This window comes from Alosa pseudoharengus, unplaced genomic scaffold (assembly GCF_046254945.1).
Source record: "Alosa pseudoharengus isolate Yale_2024_CS ecotype anadromous, Long Island Sound unplaced genomic scaffold, YU_APseudo_1.1 YU_APseudo_1.1_scf_23, whole genome shotgun sequence".
In the NCBI taxonomy this organism is placed as follows: Eukaryota; Metazoa; Chordata; class Actinopteri; order Clupeiformes; family Clupeidae; genus Alosa; species Alosa pseudoharengus.
This window is the reverse complement of record NW_027468685.1, coordinates 22093916-22109222: the sequence shown is the minus strand read 5'-3', so window position 1 is coordinate 22109222 and position 15307 is coordinate 22093916. Positions and strand designations below refer to the sequence as shown.

Genomic DNA, 15307 nt, shown 5'->3' with positions numbered 1-15307 from the left:
CCTTTAAAAAAAAAAAAAAAAAAAAAAATGTCAGAGAGTTTGCTTAGTCTGGAGTAGAGATGATGTTTGCAGGGGGGCGGGGGTATGAGGAGATAAATGGCTGGTGTGAGTATATCAAATAGCCATTACCTTCTAATCCATGGCCTTGACTCAAAGTAAAATTATGTGTCTGGTGAATCTAACATATATCAAAGTGGACCATGGTAATCGCTGTAAGACTATGGCATGAAGTGAAGGGAAACTTTCATTCTATGTGTTTTCTATGAGAGTTTAAGGTTGCTGGTTCTGGTGATGTATGTCTGCATGTCTTGGGGTTGCTTTAGGTTAGATCTTGGGAGTAGTATGGAGGTGCAAACGAGTCGACCCAGAGAGGAACTCTTAAACTCATGAATCGGTTTGTCGGACATGAGCCGAGTAGTGGTACCTACCTTGGTCAGCTTCTCAAGGTCGGCCTCAGAGGAGGTGGGAGAGTGGGGGCTGACGGGACTGAGGGACGGTGAGCTCTCGGCGCTGGACACATACTCCTGATCCGGGACGTACAGGACCTACAGGAACACAACAACACAGCACTCGAGTCAGAGTCAACACTCCAGGGAACACAATGCACAGAACGCACACACATCCATGGAACAAACAAAATGGTAACGCTTTAGAATAACATGTGCTTATTAGGTATTAGCAGTACATAATAAGCAGTTAACAATTCATTAATAACAGTTAGTTAACTGTTGTTATCCTTTAATAACATTAACTAACTGTTAACATGCAGCTTATAAGTGTTAATAAGCAGCCTTTTAAGTTACTTACAACAAATATGCTTGTTATTGTTATTAAAGGTTAACAACAGTTAACTAACTGTTAGTAATGAATTGTTACCTGCTTATTATGCACTGTTAATACCTAATAAGCACATGTTATTCAAAAGCGTTACCAACAAAATGTATCTAAAGCAAGAGCACGTTAAAGAATGTAATCTAATGTACACACACAAGATGTACACATTTTATTACTAAAGGATTAGGTGTAGCCCAGAGAAATGCCCAGTCAACATATAGCAGGTGTGTGCGGATTTACTTCCTTGCTAAAAAAAAAAAAATACCAACAGTGTAGCATGCCTATACATAAGCAGTTTTAAAATATTCTGTCAGTGCAAGATTTTGAGGGATGCACAAACCTCGATGCAGGTGATGTACACATACCTCACACATTAAAAGACATTTGTATGCAGATACTGTCCCACAGTCAATGTGCCAGCACATGACTATAAATGGGAGCACAGCTAGGGAAAGCATGCAAAAAGACCTAGAGACACACACACACACACACACAGAATAGCAGGCAGGCATCAAGCAGGGCATAGACGTGTGTGAATTTTTTCGGCAGAGTGAGATCATCCCCATCACTACTGAGGAGATGCCATATGACCGAACGGCACAGGGGCCGCGGAACCGTCCCGCCAGGCAGGTTCTCTGTGCCAAACGGAATGTGAAACGAGAGCCACCCCCTGCCGACTGTTTGAGTTTGTCAGCCGGTGCCTTTCCCAGCAGGGCCGGGAGCCGGCTGATAACAAAAAAAGTGCCTCCTAAGTAAATGTCCCCTCGGCAAAGAGGGTGTTATCAGAGCAAGCAGCATGGCGCGGCGGCTAAGGCCTGTCACAGCGTAGGGACACAGCGGGAGGGTCTTGCTCATATGTTAACAGCTCGGTGAAGAATTGCCTTATGAGTAGGGGTGTGTGTGTGTCTGTGTGTGTGTGTGTGTGTGTGTGTGTGTGTGTGTGTACACACAGGCTCTGCATAGCCCTCAGAGCCGCAGTCGATTCTGTAAATATAGAAGAATGCAGAGACTTGCCATTGTACACGGTCACTGACAAGTGCTTTTAAAGCTCAAAGAAGGGGAAAATTAAATTGGGTGCACTACACAAGAGGATCGGGTATTGCTTCACCTTAGAAAACAGAATGACCATTGTTCAACTAACTATAATGCCAGTCCTAGACTATGGTGATATTGGGAATAAGCATGCAGCCTCTTCCACACTGAAATCACTAGGTACAGTTTACTACAGTTCTCTAGGCATTATTACTGGGGATGGTTTTATAACTTATCACTGCTAAATTTTCAACATGGCTGATGTTTCAGTGTTCTTGCTTTGACCTTTTTGCTCATTGTAGCTCATTTTTCTTCAACTTTTGTGTCACATGTTCTTTTGTTGTTGTGCTATTTGATAGCTGCTGTTGTTGTATGATTGTAAGCTCAGGGCATTGATGTATAAGAACTAAATGCTCAAGCCACTCTTCCCTGAATATGATAATAATTCAAGTTGTATTGGATGATCAATATTAACTCAAACTGTCTGCCGGCAATGTACAGTGAGCTTTTTAACATGACATATTAATGGCATATTGCTTATTCACATGCAAATAATCATTACTTATATAATCTCCAGGCTAGAATTCAATCATGCCTTAATTTAATTTTAATCGCACTGCCTGTTTTGGTGAAATATGCAAGCCTTTCACCGCCTCAGGAAAAACTGAGTTTTATGTGTGTGTGAAAGAGGACTATTAAAGCAAAGCAAACACTGGCAGAGAGCCTATAAGAGTGTATGAACAGAGACACTTTACCTGATGTATGCACATGCACACGCACACGCACACGCACACACAGTGAGAGTGATGTGCCAAGACTGCTGAACAGAACTCATGCAAAATTTTTGAGAGCCAGTCTCATGAGTTGGTTGATCAACAGCTATGTTCATATAATTTAAGTGTGAATCATCCTATTATGTCGGTCACATCTATGCTATACAGTACACAATGGCAGTTTTTTGACATTATCTGTCAAGTTAATTGATCCATGATTTCTCTGGCTCCGTTTGGCAGACTGTAACAAGTGATTGTGCATATGCCCTCTGGCTTAGGGTGGTGCAGGCTTAGTGAATGGCATATGTGTATACTGTAGGTGCAGGCATGAAAGGTTGGCAGGTTACCTTCCCAGGCACGACGGCCCTTGAGAAAAGCTTGTTGAGCTGAACCAGTTCATTGGGTGTGGTGTCAAACTTCAGCGCTATGCTGTTTAGGGTGTCCCTTGATTCCACCTGTGAGATCAAAACAACATCATCAACAACAACCAAAACGATAAATATCCACTCTCCAAGCATATGAGCACATACTCGGTGTAGCATTCATGCAAGAGCTTAACCTGGATTGTATGCTCTGTAGGTGATCTCATTTCATTGTGGAATTGAATATTGTTAAATCAAATCACTTTTATTTACATAGCGCATGTTTGTACACAGATTGCAACTCAACTCAACTTAAATAAACATGGCAAAGTTGTAAAGCAGCAGGACATGATTTTTTCTGTTGTTCTGTTTGTGAGATCACCAGGTCTCAGCCTTTTCATAAAGTCTTTTTTTTTATACTTGGAGATTGTGACATTTAAATGCATCAGCACAAGCCACTGCATGCTGCTCCACCATGGGCTCTGATGAACGCTTTATTTCAGCATGATCTGTAGACACACCCTTGAATGATTGTGCCCTAAACCCCAGCCATTAATCCTATGGCCTCAAAGCCCTTCACTAGGTCTAAAGCTCCTATTAGAAACACCAATACTCATCCAGTTTATTAATGCTTAAATGTTGTGCTTTATTCACATATTAGTTTAGAGCATGTGATCAGTTGAAGATGGACAGAGCTTCTGGCCAAATGGAGACGTCGAGTGGCAGACTGGAGTGGAGTGGAGCCCGGAGGAGAGTCTGTTTGCTTAGCACACAGAACAGCGAGACCTCTCGTAGATTCTTCAAATGTCAGGTTACAAACACACACACACATAGACACAGACACAGACACACACACACACACACACACACACACATACGGAGTTGGGGCGGGGGTGGGGGGGAGGTCTTTCTGGGGGCAAGAGCACAGCGATCTGAAAGCTTTTAAGGAAACATTTATAAAACATGTGGCGTATGCAGAAGGGTGGTCACCATAAAGCCAACGCAAAGGTCAGACATACTATAGAGCAGAAGACAGGCAACTGTGTACATGCAATGAGAGACCATCAAGGATAAAGTTTAAGTTGACTGGCATTTAGCGGACGCTTTTATCTAATGTGACACTGACCGGGCTGAATGATTGTTATTTTCCAAAGCCAAATGTAAGGATACTACATTGTACATTCACTAAAAGTGCTGCACTGCTTAGAAAAATTGTAAATACACAGTTATATACATGCAGATAGAATAAAAGAATCATGGCATTATGAGTCTGGATGGAACAAAAAAGAGTATCTCTTTTGAGTGCTGATCCCTGTTACCTCCTATCAAATGTAATCATTCTCAGACGTCATCTCTCACATGAGCTGTATGACGTATGCGGTTGACTGCCACCGCAACATACTCATTTAAAGATTCTAATTACAACCATTAAGGATTTGATTTACGATGATATTGTACATCACTAAAGGTGAAATTCTTGACTATCATTATTTTAACTTTGGTTTGGAATCAACCTAGTTTTAAAAAACAAATTAGAGAATTATGATCTGCATTTAGCTTCAACCACACCAGGGAAGAGAACTTGACCTTAAATCAGTCCTCAGAGAAACGGAACCTACAGTCGTCTTAACATTTGTTATCATAACCACCTCTACAATGAAAATAATTCAAAACTGCAAACTACCAACACCTGATAAGTTAAGCAAATCTACAGCTTAACATGTTCAAACAGAAAGGAACCACCTGAGCTTCTCCTGCCTACAGCAAATATGGGAGAGTTTTCCCCACGGGGTGAGCATGGCAGACGGCCACGGGACTTGACAGAACAGACCTATGACTAAATCCTGACTTCTCCATCCAGTGGTCACACACGGAACAGCAGGATGCATTCGTCCCCAATCTACTGCAATGAATCCACGGGCCAGGGCATTCCAAACAGGATATGCACACTCCGGATCAGTCATCGGTTCATTGAGTTCCGACCAGTGGGAGTGGCGGTCCAATCCCTCGGCAGCCGAGGCTCGGATCACAGGATCACGCAGCTACCTGATCCGTTACACGCCAAATCAATGACTCTCATTGGGTATCGCTTACAAGCCAACAGCCAATCATGAATTATTTAAAAGATGCTTGTCGTCGCATGCTTTCAAATTGCCCCCTTTATAGGATGGTATAGCAAGCTCTCCCTGCTTCACAGAAGTATTAAGAACAAAACTACTTTTCTTACAGCTATGTTCAAAGTGTGAAGATGAAAAAATAGTGTTTGTGCTAAACTAACTGAACATGCAAGTCATACAAAACAACAAGGAACTCCAGTGTTTTTCCAATCCAGACATTGATTAATAGACATATTAATCAATACCGTCTGTTAAAGGTCATCCCATATAGAAATAAGAGCTGAAATGGATCTGCTATAAAGTGTTGGGTTTCACAACAGAGACACAAAACAGTCCTCGCCACGCTATCTCACTAAACATCGCTGGTGTTTACAGAGAGTTTAACAGAATAAAGAGAGAGTTCAACCCATTATTTTCTCTGTTTTAAAAAAAACACACATTAGGAGTCATTGAGTGATCGATCTAAAGGGAACTAGAATCAACAGCTCATAGCTATTTGACTAACAATAGCATTCTATCTTTTGAGGTGACCTACTTCTGCTTTGGGACTGCTCGTACTTAAGGAATAGACTGTTTAAAGATTACATTGTATGTCCCGTCCTTGGCAAGAGGGGGGGGGGGGGGGGGGGGGAGTATTACTCGGTTATGCTTTTTCCCTAGTCTAGTATCAGGGTCGTTCCATTTACTCTCACAGTGAGTACAGTGGGAACAGCCAGCACAGACTCAGTCACTGCAATCAAAACTTATGAATGCTGTGTTGGAACCAGCCAAGAGATAAAACAAACCCTGCTATAATTAAAACAAATTAAAAACAAATTAAGTCGAGTTTGCAAGAAATGGGGTTTATAAATAGGTGTACAAATCGCAGTCCACAACAAATTCTGCTGATTTGTATCTGTGGAAAACACTTCCTCTTTGCTATGGTGCCAACTTCCTCTCAAGGGAACAAACAAACTAGCTCTCTCTCCCCACAGCCTTCAGTGGTGGGTAAATATAAAACATATGCAAGCAGTTGGGTGCGAAGGTACACCACTTAGTTTGTTTGGTTTAAGAAACAGTTTCTACAGGTAAGCAATTTGAGGGTGGCAAGTGAGCTACACCGTTTTGTACTCGAGTGTTCTGTTTAACAGAACGAGTTATGTAACAGGCATTCCATATCTATCTGCTCAAAGAAATTTAGGAACTATCCTCATTTTGCAAGAGCATGTTAGGGACACTGATGCAATGTCTTACATATCGTGAAAACAAAAAATCTCATACTCATACTTCCCATGGTCTGTTCAGCATTCCGCTATTCTAAGAGTAATGGAACATTTACAAGATAGAAGGTTCTACATAATATAATCTTCAGGGCTGACCAGTTAAAACTGACAAAACAGAACACTGCATGTTTATGGGCTTTCCATTCTCTCAATGAGAAAAACACATTTGACCAGGCTCATCACAACCACCACAGCAATCATATTTTATTCATACATATTAACCATACTTCAGCAATGTCTGAACCCAGTTTGCCATGTTTTGTAACATACATTTCCCTCATCATCCAAGCGGAGGGTTCTGAAGAACAAGACAAAGAAACTCTTCCCATAACCCTTATTGCCAGGGCATCCCCCCCCCTCTCTCTCAAAAATTACAGTAGTAGAGATGGGGAGCAGACTCCACACTGACTGACAGTGGAACTAATCATGTAGAATAGCTCTTAGAAATAACAAATATCCAAAGACAGGACCTCCATGCTGGATCAGGGAGGGTCCATGCATCATTAGAGAAGGCTGTCAGCAGCAGGCTGCCCTCAGGATGGATCAGCCTGTAGGGTCTTCAGCTCTCCTTCTCTCTTTCCCTCTCTCTCAGACTTTATCTACATATCCTCCTCCTCTAAACTCTCCATGTCTTTCTGTTGCCCTCACTCGCCCCTTGATCGCTGTTACCAGGGAGAAACGGCAGCCCCGGATTTGAGGGTCATTTCAAGAGCACAACAAGAGGAGGGCTACAGCTCAGTTACCAGTTAGGGAAAGGGAACCAGATCTCTCTTTCTGCTTTCTCTCTTTCTTTCTGCTCTCTCTCTCTCTCTCCCTCTCCCCCCCTCTCCCCCCCTTTAAACCAAATCAATAAAGATGATAAATGCTGGAGGAAGGGTCATTTGCAAGTGCAGCACAGGAGTCTATCTGCTCCCACAAACAGATGTACTGCCAGAGAGAAAAACAGAGAAAGAGAGAGCTAAGAACACGTGAGAGGAAGGCAGAGAGAAAGAGAGAGAAGCATAAGGTAGAGGCAAGAGAGAAGGAGGAAGGTAGGGTTATAAATATAGATAGAGCGAGACAGGTAAGGAGAGATGGAGAGAGGGGGCAGAGAGATATGGAGGGAGAGGCAAGCAGGGTTAATTCAGATGAGGGAGGCACTTTTCTGTCTCCATTGGAGCGCCAGCTCTGAATCCCACCACACAGCGGGCACGTGGCGCAATGAGAAATAGAAAACACACTTAGCATGTCAGAGATAACCTCTGTATAGTGGTGTGTAGGTGTGTGTGTGCGTGCGTGCGTGCGTGCGTGCGTGCGTGCGTGCGTGCGTGCGTGCGTGTGTGTATCTGTAACAAACACACACACACAGATGCAGACAGCAACTTATGTAAACAAAGACACCTGGACTCATTATACTGAATGGGAGAGAGGGAACAGACACACAAACACACACACACACATACACACACACACACAGCAGAGAAAGAAAGCAGCACACAGAAAACAAGAGATGCACACACATGGCGAACGAGAGAGAGAGAAAAAGAGAGAGAGGAAGAGAAGAAGAGTGAAAAGGAAACAGAGATGGAGGGAGCATAAATAAAGAGAAGCCCATACTCACAGAGTACTCGATGGTGCCTTTGGGTCTCTGGAAGGACATGCGGCGTCCATCCTTGCGCTCGGTCTTCTTCTGGCCGGTGTCTGAAAGCAAGCGAGGAAGAGCTCGCGTTACACTGGTCATGGTCCTCCTCTCCCGTCTCTTCATCTCACCCCCGCATGTCAGCCCACCCCACCAGCCAGCCCGCTAACCGGCTAGCCCCGGAGAGAGGAGGGAGGAGATAAACAATGGACAGAACAAGCGAGAGAGGAGGAGGAAGAGGAGTGGAACAGATCTGCTCTCTCTCTCTCCACAGTGAGCCCGGTGTCACCTGCCTCGGTTGTGTTTGTGCGAGGAGTGGCTGCTCTTTCTCTCTGTCTCAGTCTCTCTCTCTCGTTCGCTCGCTCTCTCTCTCCTGCTGTCACTTGCACACAGGTCTCTCTTCACCTTGCCATCCCACTCCACCCCCCCTCCCACCCTCCTCTCCTGTGCCTCACTCCCCTCTACCCTCCCATCCCCTCTCTCTCCTCTCTGGCTGGGATGTGCACAGAGCTGAGACCTTAGCAAGGGCAGATCATGCCTCTACTCTAGGGACCAAAGGCAAATTGTGTGTGTGTGTGTGTGTGTGTGTGTGTGTGTGTGTGTGTGTGTGTGTGTGTGTGTGTGTGTGTGTGTGTGTGTGTGTGTGTGTGTGAGTGAGAGAGAGGAGAGTGAGTGTGATGAAGGAAAGTTCTGTTTGGTCTTGTGCCTATATGTATAATATGTGTGACAGAGAGAGGCATAGTGGCACAAATACAGAGAGAGAGAGAGAGAGAGAGAGAGAGAGAGAGAGAGAGAGAGAGAGAGAGAGAGAGAGAGAGAGAGAGAGAGAGAGAGAGAGAGAGAGAGAGAGAGAGAGACATACAGAGGTTAAGAATGCAATACTTACAGACCACCAAATCAATGTTCGTTGTTTATGGTGCAATATAAATAAATATCTTGAGTCAAAATAGATGGATGAAAGGAGAGCAAGAGGTAAGTAAAAACAAGGGAGTGAGAGTGGGAAGGGAAGGGTGGAAGAGAGAAGGTGAGAGCGCAGCTCTCCTTTGAGAAGAGTGGCTGCCTTAAGCTATTTCATCATTCCATTATGTTTCTATAGAATTTCAAAAACAGAAGTGAGTGATGTGCCAACTCTACAGCGGCTTCAAAGAAGCATCTGTGATGAGAAAGCATTTTCAAGTCTTGCATGCTTTACTGTATGTAGAACCGTTCATATATCTTGTTGGGCAATAACTTTGGAATATTGCATTCATTTCCTTTGTCACTGTGCGTCACCTAAGATACTGGGCACTTGGGGCTAATTAAATTACAAAAACAGTACAGTGTAGGAAACCAACCACTTACTCCTTCATTCACATACTGGGGTGCCTAGCAATTTTCCTTCCTCGTAATGAACACCTCGAGAGAATAATGTTCTCTTGGAGATTAGGTTCATAAGGGATCCAAGGAGTAGATAGAATGATTTTCTTTTCTCCTTTTGAGGAAACCATGTGACCACATATTCTGAACATAAAACAGAATTTAGCTGACAGCCACTCTCTACTGAAAGCTTTCCAAGGGACCGGAGCCGTTTAGCACTTTATGGAGGAGCACAGACCACAATCCCCTTTGCTTAGAGTGTGGCACATTAGAGACACGTTACCGTTTCCAGTCATGGGCTCCCTGAATCTGGCATTTCCCATTGCTGTTACTCACAGACAGACAGACAGACAGACAGACACTTTCCACAAGCATGATTCATTTTTAGCCATCAGAGCCCAATCCATCCTTCCACATATGAAGGAAGAATGAAGCTCCTGACTACGGTCACATTGAAGATTCAAAATAAATTTTAAAAACACAGCTATAAGACAGAAAAAAAGGTCTGCATATTTGCCTTTGCCTTGACAACTGCCATGTAATATTCAAACCCCATGCTGCAAGTTTCAGACAAAGGGAAAAAGGCTCACAAGGAGTCAAACCTGTTTCATGTCACCAGGCTCAAAAGATTCCCCATGACAGAAAAAAAACATAATCCTGACTACTCTGACACAACTGTACAAATCAGTACTAAAGTGCACCATCAGGCTCACAACACATGACCAATCAGAACAGATCTTGTATATTTGAATGGTTTTAACGAGACCGTCTACTGTCGATGCTTGCAGAAAATAGACAGTTGTAGAGGTTTTTGCATGAGGTAAACACTGGACTGACAAGCATGCAAAGCAGTCTGAGACTGTAATCTAGACAGTGTAATCTAACAAGGAAATCGGTTTACCACTGAGAGAAAGTGGAATAGAACATTATGTCCAATATTCCAATATGTGGTTTAATGTTCTGCATTATGTCCAATATTCCAATATGTGGTTTAATGTTCTGCATTTCTCATTAGTAGGTCACTTTGATACTAAAAGTATGATTCTATGTAATGACTGTATGATATCTGTACTGTCCCTGTGTATATCTCTGTGTGACTGTGTTTAGAGATAAGCAAGAATATTATGACTTTGCAGTGTTTCACTGTTCTGCATTGCGGCGTCAGTAGCTATCTGCTCCGGATTGCCAGGTTGCCACTAATCAGGGTCTGATTCAGTGTCCACGTGAGATGAGATGACCAACGCCATCTCCCGTCAGCCTGGAAGGATACTTAAACTCTAACTATTTCCTTGGCTAGTTAGAGCAGCTGATGGATCTTTAGGTGAAGTCATGCTGTCTCTCCCTTGATGCGCATCATTGTAAATAAACTCTGTTGCTGATTTTTCATACTATTGGTCTGACTGGGTCTCTATTAAATCTATGGTATCAAAATTACCATCACCACCATAAACAAGTCATGTTCATGACTAAGCAACTGGCTCCTACACATGTGCTGTAGCAACGGAACCAGCCAGCAACAGAATAGATAACCCATGTTGGTGCTGTAGTGTGTGTGTGTGTGTGTGTGTGGGGGTGGGGGGGGGGGGGGTGCATAGTCTTTCTTATTATAGAAAGAAAACATTCCCTCCCCTGGTCCATTTAGCTATATTACAAATCAGTCTGTTAAGGACGTGTCACAACAGATGATTTATGTAGACACAGGGGGCTGGCCCCCAGCCTCCTTCGTTGACAAACGACTCAGGCTTTCTCCTGGCAAGACACCTGTCCTGGCTAGCAGTCTCCGAAGGGACGCGGTAATGAAAGCCCTGTTCGGTTAAAAAGGTCCGAGTGTTGTTCATTATTTTCCAGCCAGGGCCCATAATGAGCCTGTTCCCCCTGACAACTGCCTGTCAAGCTGATGTGCCACTCTGGGGAGGGCGCCAGGCTCACAATTTACCCACAATGCCCTGCAGAGGGTCAATGAGTCAGGTAAGAGCAAGCATAAGGATAGTGTATCACCAGCAACCAAGTTCCACGTTCACAGTCTTATTGGTTGCTAGAAGAGCCAGTGATTCATTTTGCAATGGGTACATATTAGCACTGTAATCAGTGAATAAATTTAATTTTATGTCAGCGGCTTAATGGCCACAGAACGATTAAGCAGATCAACCAAATGATGTCCCAATGGTTTGGTCACATCCTATTACATGTCTGGCACAGAATGAAGCATCACAATAAGACACACAGTGGTCATATTTTACTGGGCCAAACTTGCCGTTATGTCATTTTCTCTTGCGATTACAATGTGAACAGCCATTTATAAAAAAGCTAAATACAGTTTGCCTTGATTTGTTCCCTTTATCATCATAAAGTGAATATATATTAAGGTAATTGGAAGAACAAGAAATGTCTTCACATTATTTATAGCCTTATGCCTGCATAAATCAAATTGATGCATAGCCGCTAACATAACATAATGAAGGAAACAAAAATCAGCATGTGACTAAATCAAGAGAATAATGTTCATATCTGGATCTTCTGGAATTTGGTACCTGAATGTGCTTCTTAGATTACAAAAACCCTCAACTAATCTAGCTGCACAACAAAATTAAGCAATACAACACACGACCATCATATCACTCACATACCAGCACTTGTCTCTATCAGTGCAACTGCAATGTGGTAAAGGTCAAAGCTACAATACTTCAGCGAATCAGAGCAAAGCATCCACTTACAAGTCACCTGTGGATGACATTCAAAGGCAACCTACTGTGTCACTAGTAATTACTACCAGCTGCATCTGTCCACAGAAACAGAGTCTAAAGAAGAGGCATGCACAACTCACAAGACCACATGCCTAAAGCAGTGAGTCAGGACAGCTGAGGGAACTCAAAATCCTGCACATCCACACAAGGGACACAGAGGGAGACACAGTGCGAGACCTAAACACACCCTTTTCTCCCCTTCTCTCCTCACTGAAGCAGGTACAACCGTGCATTGTCACCGTGGTTTGACTTGCCTCAGTGGGTTATTTATAGGGCCTGGGACCACGCTGGCTTCACACAGGCAGCGGAAGTGACTGCTTGGCTGGGGACGGCAGAGCAGATGCCCTCCACAGACGTAACCAGGTGGGGGGGTGGTGGCGGTGTGTGGTGATGGGGGGGCGACTTTCAGGGGTACAATGAAGCCTGACCATAGCGTCCGGAGGAATTACAGTGTGGCATTGTAAAGCATGCAGGTGGAGGTGTAGTGGTGGTAGTGGTGGTGGAGGAAGAGGGGTGGAGTGATGATTGTGTTGGTGGCAGGATGAGGAAGTACTCAGGGTTTTCAGAGTGGGGGGGGGGGCACTTCAGCGTCTGTGATGACTTTGCTCTAGTGACCAGCCGTCAGGGGGATGAGCCAGGGAAGTGGTGAGCACCAGGAAGGGGACACAGAGTTCTGCCTGACATTTTTAGACAGCATGGATGAAATGGCAGGTTTGACGCAGATCTGGGCTCCCCCTGTATATTCCCTTCGCTCATGACCACATAAGAAACACAGGCAAAAGACAGAGAGAGAGCATCAAATAAAAGAACTCGGACTGACCATTATTTATCATTTATTTAAAATCTCCTTCTCATCACATAGATGTAACTGAAGATAAATACATGGTTAAGGCTGCGCTAGGTGGCATGTTTCTTGTTTCGTTTGCTGATGCAAAACCATGTTTCATAGTCCTGGTTAAATAACAAACCAAAGAATAACAATGGCTTCATATTTTTGAAGCTACACATTTATGTATCTGTTTTATTGGTACTGGCGAAAACTTCATCTGCAGTTGGTCATTCCCCTCGGTATGCAGTGGCGACAAAATGAAAAGTACTCAAAAGTACTCAAGTAGCAATATTATACCTTAACAGAAATCATCTAATGAAGGATAATAAAACTAAGAGTAAAATGCTTCCTGACCCTGCAGGTCTGTTAGGCAAAGGAGCTGTGTTTAATATTGACTGCAGAAAGGAATGCCATGTCAGTGTCACCTGCTGCACCTCGAGGGAGCCGGGGGGCCCGTACCCTAATGAGACGCAAGCCACGCAAAGGCTATGGATCGAAGGGGCAGCATCTCTCTTGTTACCATAGAGATCAATATGAAAGAGGAAGAGGGAGAAAGACAGAGAGAGAGATAGAGGGGGTAGGAGACATACAGAGAGAGATAGAGAGAGAAAGAAAGAAAGAAAGAAAGAAAGAAAGAGAGAGATGTGAGAAGAGGGGAGAGAGAGAGAGGAAGGGAGGGAGAGAGAGGGAAAAAGAGCGAGAGAAAGAGCGAAAGAGAAAGAGAGGGGAAAAAGAGCAAGAGAGAGAAAGAGCAAGAGAGAGAGAGAGATGTGAGAAGAGGAGAGGCAAAGAGAGAGAGTGTTTAGGTCAGCTCGAAAGAACACAAACTCGGCATTTCGCCCCACAGCTCCCTGCCGCCTGTCAAATTAGAGGCGACGGGAGCAGCCTCTTGACAGGCTTTTGTAACAGAATCGTTACATGGATTTTTAGACTGCTGCCACTCACCCGCCCTGTCACCATGCTTCTGCTCTGGGCTGTCACTTCCCATTCCACAGGGACCCTGCCCACACAGAAGCTACAACTGGGCCACAACTTCCTCTGCAGGAGGAAGTCGCACAATTTTATATGGCTGAAAAGGCCATGTTTGCTCCCTGTAAGTGTGTAGTATTTAACATGGCTTCTGTTATAGTGGCGAGTTTGTAGGTTTATGGATTAAAACTGAGATTTAAAAGCAGTGAGGATTTGTAGAAATACAATTCCATAGACCTTTTCCTTGCCCATAGCAGTAGGGGGCTGGGACTGGGAGGAGATAGACTACTGGAAGTAACCAGGATACAGTAATTCTATTCTACCACACCTTATCAATCCAAGAACACATCTCTAACACATCAGTAAAATGGCATCCAGGGCCCTGTTATATACATCAAACATGCCACCTCATTCACCCTTCATTTTTCCGCTGATGCCGATGCTACAACCTACATTCCTCTTGACGTTAAAAGTTATAAGCACGTCTGATATAGCGCAACCTATTGATGAAAATTCCACATAGTAAATAAATAGGCCTCGGAGTTCAGGTGTATTTTAAGGAGGTCACCAAAAATAAGAGAGAGCAAGTGTGGTGAATTCTGCAGCTGTTAGATTAGATGAGCTCCGTGAGAGCGGGACAGGTGTCAGTGTTGCGCTACACAGCAGAGACACTCACAACTTCACATAGTTAGTGAGTATATTAGGCAATTTGGCATAGACTCGAGATTTACACTTAAATGATAGGTCAGGCCCATGAAAGCACTTGGAGGGAACAACTGAAACGTCAAGCTTTGGGAAGGAAATCTTAAAAGAACACAAACGCTCTATCTATCCACTACACACACATTAACAACGATTGGTCTGTAAAGGAGGATTACCTTCAGGTTCTGCATAAAAGTCCTTGAAGGAAATCCTACGGATACGAGTACTCTCATGCGTTATGATTTTTCCACTTGGCGGACTGATTTGTCCCGATGATGAAAAAACAGAATCCATACTTTCAGTGTCACGATATGACAGTAAGACATAAAAACTAGGCTTACATGACTGAAATGAAATGAAATGGGATATCGCCAGTAGCTCAAGCCAATTCCAAGCACAAACATGTGCTGACAGAGGGAGGTGCGTGAAGCAGGAACTAAGCCTCGCCGAGGAAACTTTTACTTGCTGGCATGCAGGCTACAGCATGCCGAAGGAACGAGAATAAGTGCTGACAACTTATGATTGCTCATGTAAATCGGCAAGTAGTGGTCTCTGAGCGCTAGCACTGAACAATGTCAATGTTATGTATCCATTTAAAACAGACACACACGTCACGGGGAGATGAGGAAAATCATTGTCTTAGTTTTCTCTCCATATTTCTCCATGAAACAAGGCTGAACTTCCAGGTTTCGATAGAGGTTAACCTTGA

General features: G+C 43.8%; 1 protein-coding gene across 3 annotated transcripts in view; it reads right to left on the bottom strand.

Moving 5' to 3' along the window:
- Positions 1-15307, bottom strand: part of LOC143140901 (oxidation resistance protein 1-like) — a 72149-nt gene that overhangs the window by 20283 nt on the left and 36559 nt on the right. For 2 of the 3 annotated variants that reach the window (XM_076302045.1, XM_076302046.1), the window contains exons 4-6: positions 7981-8060; positions 2987-3094; positions 429-545 (exon numbers count right to left, since the gene is read on the bottom strand). In XM_076302045.1, the coding sequence (XP_076158160.1) occupies positions 429-545; positions 2987-3094; positions 7981-8060 (305 nt within the window). Of the gene's footprint in view, positions 1-428; positions 546-2986; positions 3095-7980; positions 8061-14774; positions 15033-15307 lie in introns of those variants that run through there. The other variant, XM_076302047.1, reaches the window with a different exon arrangement.